The following is a 19,077-nucleotide window of genomic DNA, read 5'->3' as shown; positions in this document are numbered from 1 at the left end:
AAAAAAATCTCTTCATCTGTCTATGCTGATAAAATCCTCAGATACTTCTACTCCTTGCTGTGTGGTATTGGGCCAGTGTAGATCTAGGTAATATCCTTTTCCTCCTCAATACACTTAGTTCAGTCCAAATAGTAAAGAGCTACTTGAATGTCTTATAATTCCTCAATACATTTGTGTCAAGAGGTTGGACAATCCCAAGATCAAAACAGTACTGAGTATATCTAATTAGATTTCCCTTAAATAGATTTTTGTTTTCATGACTATATTGGAGATCTTTTAAAATACTCTTTAAAAAATATTTTTTAAAAATATAGTTTTTAAATAAGCAATGCTTAAATTACGTCATAAATTCTTTTGTTTCCATATCAATTAATTTGCATTTTTGAAGAAACACTGTATTTATTGTTTTTATTATTATTCATATTAAATAATTGCAGTTTTGCTTATTATATTCCAACAAGAAAACCTATTTTGGGGAAAATATGGTACCCCAAATTGTGATACCTATTAATTTATTTTGACTTGTACCAATGTGGAGAATTCTTAAAACTCTCCAAATTTCCACTCGATACATTTTAAATGATAAAATGGTGAATGTTTCTCAGAGAATGGTAATTTCTGTAATCAGTGTATTAAACTATTTTATCACTCATAGTGCTCTTGTATTTTCTCCAAAGGACCATTATATTGAAATATGTGATATCAAGGTTTTAAATTTACTTTGTATTATCAATATTTTTATGAATATCCTTTCAGATAGTCATCAGAGATTTTTCAGTATTATCAGTTCATAATATTTTCAAATGATATAAATCACCATCAGAGTTTCTATTCCAAAAGTAAAAATTTGAAGTATGAATTGATTTTTAAGCACTTCTGCCCTGTATGTATTATATATTTTAGAATCAGTCTGAAGTTATAATATAACTGAAAACTTCATAAGTTGGAAATGTCTACTGAGTATACATTGATTTCCTTCTCTTCATAGTACTAAAAAGATTGAAAAACCTTATGTTGGTTTATGAGGTTTTTATATGTCTCAGTTATGTTTATTATAGTATCATGTTAATTAATGTAGGTCCAGGATTTAAATGCAAATATTTACTTGTTAGCAGGAGTTTATTTCTATATCATCATATTTCTAAATGTTCTTCGACATTCTGTTTACTTATGTAATACAAAACACACCATTATTGATTTTGCCCCTTTGCTCACTTTGTTTTGTATAGGATTATTATGTGGTGATTTTGTGTCCTACTGAAATGGATGTGCAAGTTCGAAGGGTACTGCAGATTCCAATGTGGTCACAAAGAGTTATCTACCTTCAAGGCTCAGCCCTTAAAGATCAGGATCTGTTGAGAGCAAAGTAGGTATCCCTATCTATTTTCCATCTTGCAATACTTTAATATCTTTTCTCTCCTCTGAATTTTAGCAATTTTCAGTCTTGCAAGATGTGTTTAAGTATTTTTGTATACAGAGTCTTAATGAAAGGTTAAAAATGTAAAATCAGTGTATTTGCTCCTTTTCTCAGTGCAAGGATGTTCAGTGGACCATGTCCATACAACACAGTGAGGAGTGTGGCATGGTGTAATTATCTCAAGCTGTCAGAGAGGAGCAGAGTTATCCAGACTCACTGTTAGAGTAGTCTCCAAATCCCTGCATATAGTTTTTATTCCACAAATAAAAATGTTGGGCTAACCATTGAGAAATACCAAAGCAGTTGAGTCAAGGTTTAAGTTCTAGAGTTTGTACAATGTACAGGCAGATGACACCTGTGTTTCCTGGTGTCAGAGATGTCCGTGGGCGCTGGAGGAATCAGAAAGGTAACTGGGTCTTACCTGCTCTTTTCCTGTTGCACATGTGCCAGCCAACCTGGCTTAAAGGTGACACAGGCATATACCTTTGTCACAGGTCATGGAATTGTTCCATACGAGCAGAGTGAAAACATGGTTGGACAGAAGACCACGGACACCAGGCAGTCAGGGCCTCTTCAAACAACACCCATAGTTTCAAAGTCAAAGGAAATCTTCAGCTGAGGTGTTTTTGCCCCATGTTTTCTGTTGCTTTTAAAGTTTTAAACATGTCTTTATTGGTGAGGAAGAATGTCCTGTCCCCTTCTAGGTCCTTCCAGCTGGACTAAGAATCAAATAGACATGAGACAGATTAACAGGAGAAAATCAAATTTAGTAGTGTATGTGCAGGGAATCCATACTGATGTGGAACTTCCAGAGACTAGTCAGGCAAAATATGCCACTGTGAACTAAGGAGAAGGGATAGAGGTCTGGGACTATCAAGGGAAGGAAAGCAAGTTACAGGGAGATGAACAAGAGTGCTTAGTATTGTGTAAGATGGATGAATCACAGACCCGTACCCCTGAAACAAGTAATATATTTTGTGTTAATAATAATTTAAAAAAGGAGTGAATGTTTGGTGAACAAACATTTGTTGGGCCACTCAGAAACAATGGGACGTGGAGGACTTCCATCAAAACAGGTCCTGCTTGGTTCCTCCCTGCCTGCCATCCCTAGTTTGTATCATAATGCAGTTATCTATGTTGATGACTTCCTTCCTGGGACAGATTTTCTATCTAAATTCTTTTCAGGTGGTTGAGGAGGGAGATGAGGAGCTTTCCTGAATCTGCTGGGTGTTTGTTTGTTTGTTTGCTTGTTTTTAATCTGCTGGGTTTTGATTGCTTTTTAGCTCAAAGTAATCTTCATGCCAATGTGGCCGATCTTGGAGTCACCTTGGATCCTACCTCTCCATTTGTCCCTGAGTTGTCTTTTGTGCTCCTTTAAATATAAATCTGCTCACTGAATTTGAGAGCATACATATTTTTTATTTTGTTGTTTTGTTTTTTCTGGATGGCTTGAGTATGTGTGTTGGTGGGGATACGTGTGTTTATGCACGGTGTGTGTGTGGCGGGGAGGGGCAGTGGAAAAGAACAGGAGAAAACTCCCAAACTCCTTTTTGGGGCTTAATTCTGCAAAGTGATGACTGGGTATTTTGTAACTTAAACTTTGACATTACCAGATTTTTTCAATGATTTAATGACTTCTGAAACAAACAAAAAAAAAGTTAGTAGAAACCATCAGAATATTGTGAATGGTATGTAATTAGGAAATTTAGCTTCTTTGAGAATATATTAGTATTTCTGGTGGATTAAATACTTCATAGATGTTGTCAGTGTACACACAAGAGTTAAGTCAGATTCTCCCAGCACCTCAAGCAATAGATGGCTTTAGGTGTTTACAATTTGCTATCTATACACATTATTTGGGAGCTCTAAAGAAATAGCTGCTTAGACACTAACATAATTTGGATCTTTACTTTCATCTGCACAGATCATCAATACGCTTAATTTACCATATGCATTAAGTTCTTCATATAAGACTAATTCCTGTATTATGTTCACTATAAATTTATGTGATAATTGAAGGCTTTTTATTACCTAATAAATTAATCTAAGCTATTAGTTTTAGCTGTTAGTATTTTAGCTTGATACTATAGAAGGGAGCAGAATTTGCTACCTCAAAATATGCCTCAATGGGATAAAGATTATTATTATTATTTTTTTTTAAGATTTTATTTATTTATTTGACAGACACAGATCACAAGTAGGCAGAGAGGCAGGCAGAGAGAGAGAGGGAAGCAGGCTCCCCGCTGAGCAGAGAGCCCGATGCGGGACTCGATCCCAGGACCCCGAGATCATGACCCGAGCCGAAGGCAGCGGCTTAACCCACTGAGCCACCCAGGTGCCCCTGGGATAAAGATTATTGTGAGCTGATTATTTTTAAGAAGCAGTAGACACAGGAAAAACTGAAAACCTAGTAGAAACTAACCCTTTTGTTACATTCACATTTATAAGGGAAATCTCCATCCATAAGTCTCTCTGTCTCTCTGTCTCTCTCTATCTCTACCTGGAAGAGGATGACTTGTTAGGGTACAGAGTCGACCATCCCTCAATGAGACAGAGAACACTCTCAATAATGCAAGTCACACAGCAAGGTTTATTTCCAGCTAGCTGGAGTCCAAGTATCTGCCTGGCACAGCGGGTTTCAACAAGGACCCCGAGGACTCAAAGCCAAGGGTTATATAGCATTTTCAAGGCACTTTTTCATAGCTATATACATATCTTGCACCCCACTTTGACAGTTTAACTTTAACTTTTTGCCACCCCGGCGTCACCCTGACGGTTAGGTGAGATGTAGGTTTAGAAGAAATTTAACTTTATTTACATTTCCCTCCACCTCAGCCTCCTTCAGTTTTATGGTGGGGGGGCGACCTTTGGCCTCAAGGAACTGAGCTATTTGTCTCTGGAAATTGGACTATTGAGAAGATAGCTTCTTTGCTGTAAATCACTAGGACATTTGTAAACCAAGGGAGACTCCTGTCTTGCAGGATTGGGATCTCTGCAAGTTAACTGTTTTTTTATTAACATCTGGTCCCTTTGGCGCCACCACCTAACCGCCCTGGTGGTGTAAGATTAAGTTGCTTTTTCAGGTTTTAGCTAGTTCCTCTCATCTCAAGTCAGGTACGCAGTGTGGGCAGGTTCGGGATGCTCAGTAAAATGGCTTCCCCGCCTTCAGGATGGCCATTCTTATGCTAACCCACTCTTACAGTGCAAGGTGCCAGCTTTTGCTTTGCCAAGATGGCTGTACTTATGTCAGGGCTAGACTCGAGGTGGGTACAGCCTTGTTTTTTTTGGCCTCCACACCTGGAGCTGGTTTCCAGGACTTGTTTTTAAGTCCCCTGGGGGAAGGGAAGCAGGGACAGTTTAAGGGTTAAACAACAAAGTTATTGTTTAACCTTACTGGAAGCCTCTGGATAAAATAGAAATATAAAATAGGTCCTTACAGACTCAATCTCTGGAAGCTCTTGTGAATGGAGAAGGCAAGGACCTAGATCTATATACCAACCTTACCTAGATTTACTGTGCTTTTCTTGATAGGTTCCCATAGCTGGCTCCACCATTAGCCAAACATCTTTTGTCTTCAGCTGAAGATGGTGTTTAAGGTGGTGGCTTCCTGGGAGAGGAGTTAATCAGTTTTCCTGGGTGTCTCCCACTTATACAGGAGGTCTACGTGTTGCTAAACTTCTGTTTGTTTCTCTTCTGTTAATCTGTCTTTTTATCACAAAGGGGTCTCAGTCAAGAACTTAGAAGGGTAGAGGGAAAATGATTTATCTTTTTATTAATTACATGATTAATTTAGCATTAGAAATTCATTTATTATTAATATTATTAAATGATTTCTCAGCAAAATCAATCACATTTACAAAAAGCATTCATTCATTGGAATATACAAAGGATGAGAATGAGGATGAGAGAGGTAGCAGGCTGGTAATACTAAAAAATCTGGGTTAAGAAAGAAGTATTCATTTTATGTTCATTTCTTATCCTAATGTCATATAAAAATCTGGGATTTAATGTTAACTAATACATTCTTCAACACAATTTCCCATGCAAGAAACAAGGAGTAGGATTCTCCAAACCAGTTCCAAAGGTCAGTTGCATGAATTTTGAATTGCTTTGTTGAAGATGATGTTTAGAAAATGTTATGCGATACTCATTATCTTGTAACCATGCCTCAATATTTTTCCAAAACTGTTTGGTTTGATCTAATTTCATGGACTTTTATCTTTCCCCTGCATAGAAAAAAAAAGTTTGGGTGGGGGGGAAGGTTTATTTTATCATAATGAAGCAGAAAGATAAAACATTCCTTATTTTGAAATTAACATTTTTTTGTTTTTATTTTTTAAAGATATTTTAATGTTTAAATAATTTCTACACCCAAAGGGGATGTTGAATTTATAACCTGAGATCAAGAGTTGCATGTTCTACTGACTGAGCCAGCCAGGCACCCCAACATTTTTATGATTTTAGAACATTATTAATCAAGCACTGAAACCTACTGTTTATCACCAAATTTATGAAATGTAAAACTTTAGTATAAGGGATAGGGATTTGGAACAAGATGATGAACCATCTCCAAGAAATGTAAATGTACAGTAGAGTTTGATATAAGAATACTAAGTAACTCTGTTCCTTCTCTCTTAGTTAATTGAGTAACTTTGCAGTTAAAATGTAACTAATCATAAAATGAAGGCCAATACAACTCCCTTAAACAAAGCATATATATGAGAAAATATATAAACATCAAAGAGAATAAAATTTGAGTTTTTTTTTTATTTTTGTCATTATGAACTATTGCATTATATAGCCAATTCAACAACAATTTTTTGTTTCCAGTCAAGTACAGTCATGGTCTGCTAGAAATCTAACTTTCATTTAAGCCTACGGATACTTATAGTTTATTTGCACTTTGTGTACATTGGACTAAGCATTGGAATTCTATTTTTCAGACACTATGAAGATATTTCAATGTATGATTATTTATTTTTTTTGTCTATATTTAGGATGGATGATGCTGAGGCCTGTTTTATTCTGAGCAGCCGTTGTGAAGTGGATAGGACATCATCTGTAAGTTTCTAAAATCTCTTTCATAATTGCTCTTCTCACCTAAGAAGATTTAAAAAAAAATTTTTTTTTAAAATCTGCCTATGTTAAATATAGGTAACTTTAAAATATTACTGAAGGGAAGCAAATATCTCTAAACTGTTTTTCCATCATATAAGAATAGCTGCATTATAGACTGTGTCAAAAAAACCGTTTTTGAAGTAGTTTCTACTAGTCCTTGGGTTTTCTGTTGATCAAAATGAAATGTCATATATTTTTATTAAATATGTCCTTTGCTATGTAATTTTGTTAAAATGATCTCAATTTCCTCAACTCAAAACAAAGCAGATGGATCAGGCAGTCTGCATTAGAATCAGCTGGGGAGCTTCTAAAAAAGTATGCATTCATGAAAATTCTATTCAGGGTATATAAAGTAGGGATCTGGAATCTGTGCATTTTTAAAAGATCCCCAGGTGATATGGAAGTACATCTCAACTTGATACTCTTTAGCTTATATGAGCTCTATGATTCATTTCTTTTTGGCCTAAAGTTATATAAACTCATAATTAAATTAAATGGTATAATTTACCAAATTATAACATATTTTTAAACATGCATTCTGATTTTATTCTTTTTAAAAAGTGCTTTATTATTTTATATTGAGCAGGTACTGTTAACTCCTGTGTTTTTAAGCCAATGAATTTATCTCTAGCCATATCTGTGGTGAAGAGACAAAGCCCTAGTGGCTTCTGTCGTGACTGGGGAAAAAGGCAATCTATGCTGCTTGGGGTCTTTCAGGAACATGATTAGTTTGTTTTGTTGTGTTTTTTTTTTTTTTTTTTTCTGGAGCCTTTAATAGGACAGTCTGTTATATTAATTTAGACTGTGATTCCTGAATGTGGCAGGCTCTGTGTTCTCCTGTGACCTCATTCTAATTTACCTAAAGTTCTTATTCACTTTTTATCTAATTTTCTCATCCTTTCTTTGAAGAGAGCTATTAGGGCTTGTATTGTGTCCCCCAAAATTCATATATTGAAGTCCAACCCCCCCCAGTACCTCATAACGTGAACTTATTTGGAGATAAAGTCTTAATAGAGATAATCAAGTTCTAATGAGCTTATTAGGATGGACCTTAATCTAGTATGACTGTTGTCCTTGTAAAAAGAGGAAGTTTGGAGAAGTCAGTTATCAGGGAGAATGTCATGTGAACATGAAGACAGCCATCAGTAAGCCAAGGGGAGTGGCCTGAAACAGATCATTTCCTCCTTATCTTCAGAAGGAATCAACCCTGCCAACACTTTGATTTTGGATTTCTGGCCTCAAGGACTAGGAAATAATAACTTTCAGTTACTTAATCCACTCTGTTTGTTCTACTTTATTATTGTAGCCTACCAAACTAATACAAGAGCATAGAGCAAACACAGTTTGGAAAAATTTATAAAATATTTCTCTTTGCAATATGTATTTCTAAAAATTCATCTGCTCCCCTTCTTCTCCATGGTTGCTATCTTAATTCAGACCACACCCTTCTCAGTTCACTTAAGTACTGAAATAGTACTTAACTATAACTATTTCAGGAGTTTCTTAATTGGTTTGGCACAGTAGGTGCTCCAAATATATTTATGGAATAAATGAATTTGAACTGGTCATAATCTACCATATGTTTCCATAATTATTTAACTTATATAATTGTGAATCTTGTGCCCCTTAAGTGGTAACTTTGTTTTAAAGTACTTAGTCTTCCAATATCAATAACGTTTTGAGTAACAAGAAGAAGCAGAAGCATTAATAAATGAAAATAGAGTATCTTTTAGAGTACCTTTTAAATTGTGAATTTGAGATCATTCAGTTAAACAATGTGTTTCATTTCTTCCTGACACTCTGCTAAATTGACAGGAAGTGAATAAAAAATTTCACTCATTAGGACAAAGGAGATGGTAGATGAGACAGCACTAACACAAGTTTGGAAGCTAGAAAGCAGATGGATGAGTGGTAACTGACTTAGACAGAAGGAAGTTAAAATTTAAGTTGAGAGAGGAAACAAGTCAGAAGCAGACTGCTTTTTGCAATGGAACCTCAAAGGCTCAAGAAATAGAGACACCAGATGCTTCTGTAAGTAGGGTTATATGCGGGACTAAACATATGAATAGTATTAAAAGTTTGTAAAAGAAGCAATTAGATTCCCTGAATCCCTCCAGAAATCTATTGCTGATCCCTTTCCCCATCCTGGGAATAGGTTTACTGATGGCAGAATTTGATCCAGGGATACCTTTCACTCAGAATCAGTAGGTGCAACTGAGCCAAAGATTAGAGTAAGTTGCTCCACTGAATGTGAGGTGATTGTCTCAAATGACTCAGAAACCTCATAACAAGGTCCACACCTCCACTGGCACAAGATTAGAGGAATTTTCTCTGGGGAAATGGTCCATCACAAGAAAGAATGCTGTGTGTGTGTGTGTGTGTGTGTGTAATATATATAATATATACATATATAGTATGTGCATAAATAGATAAAGTCTGGAGTTCCCTAGTGCAGTATCACAGATTAATCACCCTACAGTAAGGTCTATATGAATATAAGATTCCCACATTCAGTGAAGTCTCAAATAGCTTTTGAGTGTTTAATTTCTACATATGTTTAGATAACAGAGATCACTGAACATATAAAGAAATTCCTGACAAAGAAAAGAAAGAATGGATGAACAAACATAAGAAGTATAGAGAAAAGGGGGAACCTAGAGGAGGAAACAAACAAAACTGTACAATTTTGGGAGACGAAATAGATTTTAAAATATGTAACAAACTTCCTTAGGATAATATGAGTTGAGGAGAGTATACATATATAAAACAAGAACAGTAAGAACAAAATAATTGAAGACAAAACAAGAAATATTTAATGAACCAAAAGAGCTCCTGAAAATTAAAAATAGGGTAACACATGAAAAATTGTATAAAAGGTTTAGAAGAAAAGCAAGAGAGGTGAGGAAACAGGGCAAAGTACTATCCCCAAGATTGGAGAGACTGACACACAAATATGGAGAATAGTAATTTACCTCAGCAAATACTCATGAGTGGAAATCATCCTGGGAATCAGTATAGGGGCAGGAAAATCTGAACTGTACTTGATGAATTACTGGAAGTTCAGTGCAGACAACTTTGAGACTTAAAAAGCCCCTGGGAAATGTAGTCACGGGAAAGGGATAACATAATTTTGTGAGATTTACTTATAGGACTTTTACCCAGTTCACACAGTAAATATGAGAGAAAAATCCCTTTGGGATTTCAGCAAGAGGAAAGGAAAAGGATCATTTCGAAATACACCAGAGCATTCTGTTCCTCTTAACAGGCCTTACCCTCAGGAAAACTAATTAACCCAGTTTAACCTTCTGGAAACCTAATTATCAGAGCCTACCCAATTTGGGCAAGGGTAATACCCAATTCCAGACCACTCTGGCCATTCTTTTTCAATTAAAGGGGCTGGGACACTAAAAAAACTTTTATGAAGATCACCGTCTAGAGGTATTGGCTCACTAAAAGACTGACACCAAATCATGGACTATAGAACAATTTCGCTTATCCCATGGCTCACTCAAATGTGTCTAAAGATCTACTATTACAGTTCCTTTTACTTTGTATATTATGACTGGCTATCAAGAAAAATTACAAGGTATACCAAAAGGGAAAAAAAATTCCAGTTTGTAGAGACAGCAAGTATCAGAACAGACATAGCAAGGATGTTGAACTTATCAGACCAATCATTTAAAATAACTGATTAATATGCTAAGGGCTCTCATAGACAAAAGAGACAGCATGTATCAACAGATGGGTAGTATAAACAAAGAGATAGGAACCTTAAGAAAGAACCAAAAATAAATGCCAGAGGTTTAAAAACAAAAACGTAAGAGTAATGAAGAATGTCTCCTATGGACTTATCAGTAGGCTGGACATGGCTAAGGAAATAATGTTTGAACTTGAGGATAACTCAACAGAAACCTACAAAACTAAAAAGCAAAGTGAACAAAGATTGAAAAACAGCAACAAAAACCCATAACCAGAATGGAATATCCAAGGCCTCTAGGACAACTGCAGAAGGTATAAATAACATAAGTGTAATGGGAATATTATAAGAAGAAAGAAAGAAAGGAATAGAAGAAATACTGGAAAGCATAATAACTGAGGATTTCCCCAAATTGATATCAGACACCAAACATATGTATATATACATATATATATGTGTGTGTGTGTACATATATATATATATATATATATATATATAATCAAAGATAAACCCCTGAAAGAAGCTGGTGGGGGGAACACCCTAACTATAGAGGAGCAAAGATAAGAATTTCATCTGACTTATCTTCAGAAACCATGCAAGCAAAAGAGAATGTAGTAAAATATTTAAAATGATGGGAAATAATACAGAAGGGAAGTCAATGTAAGAGTTTAGGACACCTGAACAGAGGGACAAGGAGAAAGGCCTGGGTCCTGGTAATTGAATGGAGTTTTAGGTTTGGACAGATGGCAAAGAAGAAAAACCAATATCCATGAGTGGCACTAAGTATATGGTATTTCTGCTCCTTTGGCAAAGACTGAAGAGTCTCTCAACTGTTTTGTGTTTGTGTGTTCAGGGCCTTATAGAAGTGTCTACAGTCCTTAGAGAAAGACTTTCAGGACTTTATTACAAAATGGATGATAGACTGTTCCTAGTATGCTCAGATCTGGACACACCAGTAGGCTACCGTTCATCTCTTTTTAAAATCATTTTTACATATGTGGGAGCAATGATCCAATTAAAGATTTATTAGGAAAAAAATAGGAATCCAGAAAAATATCGCTCTATGCTAAAGAGCTATGTGTTAGTACTGAAGACATCATATTGCTTGATAATGAACATACTCCCATTTTAGCTATTGTCTTGGGACGGGCCTGTCATAGTTGCTGCTGCAAACAATTCTACATTGTTTCCTACAGAGTAGTGGGTTCAACAACTTATAGTCCATCTGCCCCTCTGACCCCAGTGTTTGGTTTAAATCCTATCAGGAGAGTTGAAATTCTGCTCTTTGATTCCCCAAAGGTTAATAGAGACATCATTTGGAAAAAAAAATCTAGGTAGTTTTGCTTTGATTCTATCTTTTTGTACATATAAGGGCTTGGCCCAGAGAAGCTATTTTAGTTGCCCCTCCCCAAGTAGGTTGTTCACTCTGGGAGGTGGGTGGAAGAAGAGAATAAGTAAGTCCTCCTTTTTGGTAATCCAGTCTTGCTACAGTCAAATCATTTCACCTTCATTAAACCTTTCTTGTATCTTCATTTAGAGGAAAATGAACTCTAGAATTTTACACTTAAACAGTCAGGTCAGTATCACTGTTACTTATACTTGCATTGGGGAGTGAAAGTGAGTGAGTGTCTTGGGAGGGCCAGAAGGTCTGGAATCATAATGTGTTCCTATGTCATGGAATTATGCTCCACTTGGCTAAGAGGCTATCTGGTCTCTCTAATTTTAATCAAGCTCACTCATGTTAGACAACTGAATCACTTGGGAAAATTTTAAGAGATTCTCAGGAAATTCCTTCTCTATCCTGCAAGGGATAGCAATCAGTCACTTCTGCAACAGAGGTTGAGAAGTAGTGTTGAAACTATTGGATATTGGGAAGAAACATATAGATTTATATTTTACAGATACAGTTACAGAACAAAGTAAAAAGTTCTACTTTGGTAAAGGTCAATTACATTGAACCTTCCTTGGAGAATTTTTGTTGTTGTTGTTGTTAAATAAATAAGATTAGGCAATTTTTTTTTTCTTTCCTTAATTTAATTCCAAAGATATTTATGTGAAGTTAATTAGTGAAATGTTTATGATTTCTTAAGAAGTAACTTAGAGTAATTTTTAAAAGATTTTATTTATTTATTTGATAGTGTGAAAGAGAGCATGAGCAGAGAGGAGAGGGAGAAGCAGGGCTCCTGCAAGCAGAAAGCCCAATGTGGGGCTTGACTCTAGGACCCCAACATCATGACTTGAGCCAAAGCAGACCCTTTACTGATTGAACCACCCAGGTGCCCCGGACTAATTTTTTTTCATATATTTGTTCGAAAATGAACCTTTCCAATAATTGTTTTTAATAGTTTAGATTTACCTTACAATATTTTCCTGCTATGTCTATGCACATCTGAGTTAGGACTATCTGTTGTGTGGGGACAACACATTTTTAAAATCTATAGAACTGAGATTTGGATATTGGTCATGCTTTCAAAGAAATTTTTCTAAATGTGGTTCAAAATCATTTTGATGTGATGGCCCAACAGACACATGGAAAGATACTCAACGTCAGGAACCATCAGGGAAATGCAAATCAAAACCACAATGAGATCACACCTTACAACTGTCAGAATGGCTAAAATTAAAATGACAAGAAACAACAAGAATTGGCAAGGGTGTGGAGAAAAGGAAATCGTTGTGCATTGTTTGTAGGAATGTAAACCGGTGCAGTCACTGTGGAAAACAGTTTGGAGGGTCCCCCCAGAATTAAAAATAGAAATACCATATGATCCAGTAATTCCACTACTAAGTATTTACCCAAAGAAAACGGAAACACTAATTCAAAAAGATATATGCATCCCTATGTTTCCTATAGCAGTATTTGCAATGGCCAAGATATAGAAGCAACTTACATCTTCATTGATAGACAAATGGATAAGGAAGTTGTGGTGTATGTACACACACACACACACACACACACACACACACACACAGGAATATTATGCAGCCATAAAAAGGATGAGATCACGCCATTTGTAACAACATAGATAGACCCGGAGGATACTATGCTAAGTGAAAAAAGACATGTGAATTCGCTCATTCATAGAACCCAAAAACAAATGAATAAACAAACAAAAAGCAGAATTAGACCTATAAATACACAGTACAAACTGATGGTTGCCAGAGGGGTGGAGAGTTGGGGGTTGGACAAAACAGATGAAGGGGAGTGGAATGTATAGGCTTCCAGCTATGCAGCAAGGAAGTCTATAGGTTTCCAGTTATGCAATGAGTAAGTCATGGGAATAAGAGGCACAACATGGGGAATATATTCAATGACACTGTAGTAGTGATATATGGTGACAGATGGTATCTACACTTGCACTGAGCTACACTTAGCATCAAATATAAGATGTTGAATCACTATGTTGTGCTCCTGAAATTAATGTAGCGTTGTGTGTCATCTATACTCAAAAAAATTTTCTTAATTCATTCTATTATGAAAATGTTCTTTTATACTATTTTCTTTGCAACAGTTACACCTTTGAAAAATGTTGCACACTATTTCTGATATATACACGTGCATTTATTATTGCTGAATAAATTGCTAAAAATTGCTAAATATTGCTAGAATTGAATGAATGAGTTCTATTGCTTTATTTTTTTAATTTTTAATTTTTTATAAAAGATTTTATTTATTTTATTGAGAGGGAGTGTGCACAAGTTGGGGGAAGAGCAAGGACCTGCTACCTTGTGGGGCTTGATTCCAGGACTCCGAGTTCACAACCTGAGCTGAATGAAGGCAGATGTTTAACCAACTGAGCCACCCAGGCACCCCATCTTCTGTTGTTTTAATAATATTTTTTAAACCAAGCAGAATACTACCAACTCTAGTATTAGTGTGTGTATGTTCTAACTGGGAGAGGCAGAGTCGTGACTATCAAAATGAAAAATTAATAAATAGTCCAAAGGATTCTGTTTTGGAATTAATAATATTTCATAAAAATAAATATATTCCCATATAAAGTTTTATATTCTTTATTCAAATATTATAGGGTAAACATGAACCTGAAAGTAGTATAGCAACATCCTTAGTAATTTTTTCTGAATCACAAAAAAATATTTTTAAAAAATCATTAAGTGTAGTTTCATTAAAGTCAAAAATCCTTTTTGATGATCCTAGATCAACTTTAATTTAAAAGAATGAACGAGGGGCACCTGGGTGGCTCAGCTGTTAAGTGTCTGCCTTCAGTCCGGTCATGATCCCAGGGTCCTGGGATCGAGCCCCACATCGGACTCCCAACTTGGCGGGAAGCCTGCTTCTCCCTCTCACACTCCCCTTACTTGTGTTCCCTCTTTCACTCTATCTCTCTCTGTCTAATAAATAAATAAAATCTTTAAAAAAAAAAATAAAAGAATGAATGAAGCTCAAGGGTGCCTAGCTGGCTCAATCAGTGCAGCATGTGACTCTTGATCTCAGTGTTGTGGGTTCAAGCCCCACATTAGATATAGAGATTACTAAAAAAATAAAATCTTTTAAAAAAGGAATAAAGCATATGATATCTGCATTTTAAAGAAAATGCCCATTTTCTTCTTAAGATGATAACATTTATTTATTTATTATTTATTTTTATTTTAAAGATAACAGACTTTCAAACATGTATTTTTCTACATAGCCTGTTGTGAAAAATGATAACATTTTAAAAACATCTAAGATTGTAATGTTAATTTTCTATAAAAATCTTGGACGTTTATATGGAACTGGAGTTCTAGTCCATGTTGATACTCTTGTTATACATATTTTAGCTCATTGTTTTTGAGTCTACTTAATAAAGCAAACAAGCAGAAAAGAACCAGCAAATTTGACATTTCATGAGTAGCTTTCCTGTGGTCAGGCATTTGTGCACATTATGTCATTTCATGCTCACCGCAATTGTTTTATAGATGAGAGAACCAAGGCTCGGAGTTGTTAATTAGATTTCCCAGAGCAGCCGAGTCTGGGCTCTATGCAGGTCAGGTCAACTTTAACACTCCTTTCTTTGTACCAAACTGCTTCCCATGTGGTAATAGCTTACTGTTCGAACGGGTCACACATTTGTACGTAAAAGTGGTTCCACAGTTTGAAATTTTAATCAGTAAAAAAAAAAATTATATGTGTGTGTGAGTGTGTGTGTGTGTGTGTGTGCGTTATGTGTGTGTAGGATTTGAAGCATCAGTTGTCTGTTCTATTTCCCAATTTTAGTCTGTTTCCTAAAAGATGTTTCCCTTAAATCCATTAAACTGCTGATACGGTATTTTACCTTCTTTCCTTCAGCTTTCATTCCCAATTTTCCATGATCCAATTTTGGCCTGTGATACTTCTCTTTTTGCCTTTCAAGAATGGTATCATTTACCTTTTTATTCTGTGATCAAAACTAAGTTTTCTGCCATTGTTTAATGATTAAATCTAAATGTTGAGTGCAATAAACATTTAGAGTTTTGTGACTATGTACACAACGTTCGCTGAAGACCCAATGGTCAATTTGATTACACATTTCCTCTTGTGTCTTATTTCCTGCCATACCCTAAATTTTAAAAATCCACTGTATATTATAGGTATTTGTTACCATTTATTATTATTTATTTATTTATTTTCCATTGCCGTTTATTGCAGATTTGTTACCTGCACTCACTATCCTATCAGAAATTAATTTGTTATTTAGATTTTCATGTAAGGTTTGCATGTCTCAGTCCACTTAGGATCAAATTTACATGGACCCAATTGACATAATTATTTGTAGGCTCTTTAGACATGAGCATAGCATTTTACCCAAGGAAAAACAAAATTCTGTAGGGTAACAATGTCATCATTTTTAACCATTCATTCATTGAAAAAACATTTATTGAGTGGTATATCATCCAGGCATTGGTGTACCAACTGAAGGTATATTTATGAACATAGCAGTGAAAAAAATATCCGTTCTCATGAAGCTGGCCTGCTAGTAGAAGTGACCATCAATATATAATTAAGTAAATGCATAGAATGTTAGCTGGTGTTGAATATTAAGGAGAGGACACTGGGGGAGAAGCATATGAAATGTTAGAGAACGTTGACCTTTTAGATTGAACCATTAATTAAAAAATTTGAAAGCTTAATGTAAAATAGAATCATAAAGCTCATTAATTATTAGACAGGAACACATAAAGCAACACTGTCTTATTTCATTAGACTACTTTTATGGGACCTATTACTTCAAGCTGCTGGTATTAAAATTCTTCCTCCCTTTTAGGTCTAGCCTCTTAAAAAAACCAACATTCACTATTTTTAAACTTATGATGTCCTTAGATCCATTATTCCAATTTATACTCTATCTATATCTCTGAAGCTCCTCCAAGAACGCCAAAGGTCCCCTAATAGAGAACATTTTGTATTGTTGTCTTACTTACTTGTTTTCCCTATTTTTTTCTGTGATCATTCGTGCCTTTTTTTTCCTTCACACACATTCCCTTCTCCACTTGCCTTTGCACTCTCAATCTTCATAGAATTCTTAGTAGTTAAGCCATTATTTCTCAATTTCTTTTAAAAGAAATGCTCTAAGAGTATTTTGTGTTAATTAAGGGATCAATGCATCAAGAAGACATAACACTTCTCAAAGTGTGCACAAAGTGCTGTGAAACCTCAAAGTACACGAAGAACAAAATGGCAGAACTGGAAGGAGGTGTAAAAATCTGCAATTGTTAGAAATTTCAATATTGCTTTCTAAATTACTAACAGAACAAGTAGAAAATCAGTAGGGTTATAAACAAAACAAAACTTGAGCTCATTTTCACCAGCTAGAGCTCATTGACATGTAGAACATTAAATTCAACAACTGTAGAATACACATTTTTTGCAAGTGTGTAAAAAACATTCACAGAGAAAGATCATATGCTGGACAAGAGAAGAAGTGGCAAAAAAAAGTTAAAAGAATGAAAACGTACAGAGTGTATTCTCTGATCATAGAAATCAACAATAAAATGACAGCAGGATCATACCCAAATATTTGAAAATTAGCACATTTCTAAATAAGCCATGAGTTAAATGCAAATGAAGGGTAGGATTAGAATTATTTTCATTGAATTGTGATGAAAATGCACATTTCAAAATTGAGGGGACGCAGGTGAAGTAGTGCTTAAAAAGAGATTTATAGCTTTAAATTCTTGGATTAGAAATGGAAGTTTAAAATTAAGTAGCGAAGTGGAAGTAGAAGCAAAGACATACTTTAGAAGTGGTGTCTGGGGACACCTGGGTGGCTCAGTGGGTTGAGCCTCTGCTTTCGGCTCAGGTCATGATCTTGGGGTCCTGGGATCGAGTTCTGCATGGGGCTCTCTGCTAGGTGGGGAGCCTTCTTCCCCTCTTTCTCTCTGCCTGCCTTTCTGCCTACTTGTGATCTCTCTCTCTGTCAAATAAATAATAATCTTAAAAAAAAAAAAAAAGAAGAAGAAGAAGAAGAAGTGGTTTCTGTAAATGGAGCAGAGAATTACCACAGTACCTGAGGGTAATTTCTGGTGAAGGAAAACTTTCTCTCTTTTTTCTTTTTTTCTTTCTTCTTTTTAGTGGAAAAAATTTTAGCAAGTCTGTATACTAAAGGAGATGATCCATCAGAAAGGGTAAAATGAATGATCCAGGAAAGTGAAAAATTCAAAGAGTAAAGTCACAGGATGCACAAGAGAGAATATGATCTAGCAGATAGGCAGAAGGTTTCCTTTTGCTAAGTGTGTAAAATACTCATTTTTAACGAGAGGCGCGTATGCAGTCTGGTGTGATGGAGAGCGCTATGGAAATTTTCTTATTATTTCTATTTTCTCGTAGTAGTTGAGATCATCATAGAGGTTTCAGGAACTGTATAAGATAGTTCTCTAGAGCAGCAGGAAAGTGAATGGCCTGGAGAAATGTGGAGTTTGCTGAGCAATGTTCATCTCTCATGTGATATTATGGACTCTCAATTTGAAGTAAGGCCTCTTTAGCATGCATGTGTGTTTGTGCCAACTGTCTGTTATTTGTAGTAGAAAGAGGGTTAGATTTATCAAGGTTGTAGTTTTGCCTGTAGAGTAAGCCTGATTGAGAGACACAAGCAAAATGACTGTTTACACAAGGGTCTGCTTATTTGGTGAAACATTTAATGCAAGCTGGTAAGCAGGGACATGAGAATGAGGGTGTTGGGGTAACAGAGAATGACAGTGTGGACAGATTGAAGTTGCTGAGGGTGTCAGGCATTCTTTGGAATCACAGTCCTAGATAGTGAGCTGGAAAGCTAAGAGGTGGTTGAATGGACAGAAGGAAGGACATCTTATATTGTGATATGTTTTAAAAGGTTCAGACACTTTCCAATATCTTGTTTCCTCAGTCTCATTGGGTATGCTCAAAAAGATTTCTTCAAAGTTAAGTCTCCACTGAGTCATTATAATGTATGCAGCATGATAGATTCACCCTCTGGATGGATTTTCTTTGCAATGGTAAAAGAATTTAATTTTCTGAGCTGAACTGGGCATATGGATTTTTACATAAATGGCCTACTTCTAGAAAAAAAAACTGTAGTGTTTGCTTTGCTCTTTTAGCTTTCTTGGCACAACTGATTTTTTAACTTCTTGCTTCTTGGGACTGAAAAAAAAAGAGAAATACATAATAACACCTCTCATTTATTAGCCATCACTATCAATTACAGGCTAGAGGTCATTTATATATATTTATACATATTAATATGTGATGTATTTTTCATAGCAACCCTGCAAGGAAGTTATTCCTAGCTCCAATTTGTAGGCTAATAAAACAGTACTTTTTTTTTTTTTTTTGCGATTTTGAATACTCGCTCAAAACCTAGTATTTACACTTTATTCTGTCTGTGTCAAG

The 19,077-nt window shown here is 35.5% G+C and overlaps 1 protein-coding gene across 5 annotated transcripts in view; it reads left to right on the top strand.

The window, feature by feature from the left end:
- Positions 1 to 19,077, top strand: part of KCNT2 (potassium sodium-activated channel subfamily T member 2) — a 344,600-nt gene that overhangs the window by 159,865 nt on the left and 165,658 nt on the right. For all 5 annotated transcript variants that reach the window (XM_045982454.1, XM_045982456.1, XM_045982455.1 and 2 more), the window contains exons 11-12: positions 1,230 to 1,366; positions 6,415 to 6,478. In XM_045982454.1, the coding sequence (XP_045838410.1) occupies positions 1,230 to 1,366; positions 6,415 to 6,478 (201 nt within the window). The remainder of the gene's footprint in view (positions 1 to 1,229; positions 1,367 to 6,414; positions 6,479 to 19,077) is intronic.

Source organism: Meles meles, chromosome 17 (genome assembly GCF_922984935.1).
Source record: "Meles meles chromosome 17, mMelMel3.1 paternal haplotype, whole genome shotgun sequence".
NCBI lineage: Eukaryota > Metazoa > Chordata > Mammalia > Carnivora > Mustelidae > Meles > Meles meles.
The sequence above is the reverse complement of the archived record's forward strand: the minus strand, read 5'-3'. Positions and strand labels throughout refer to the sequence as shown.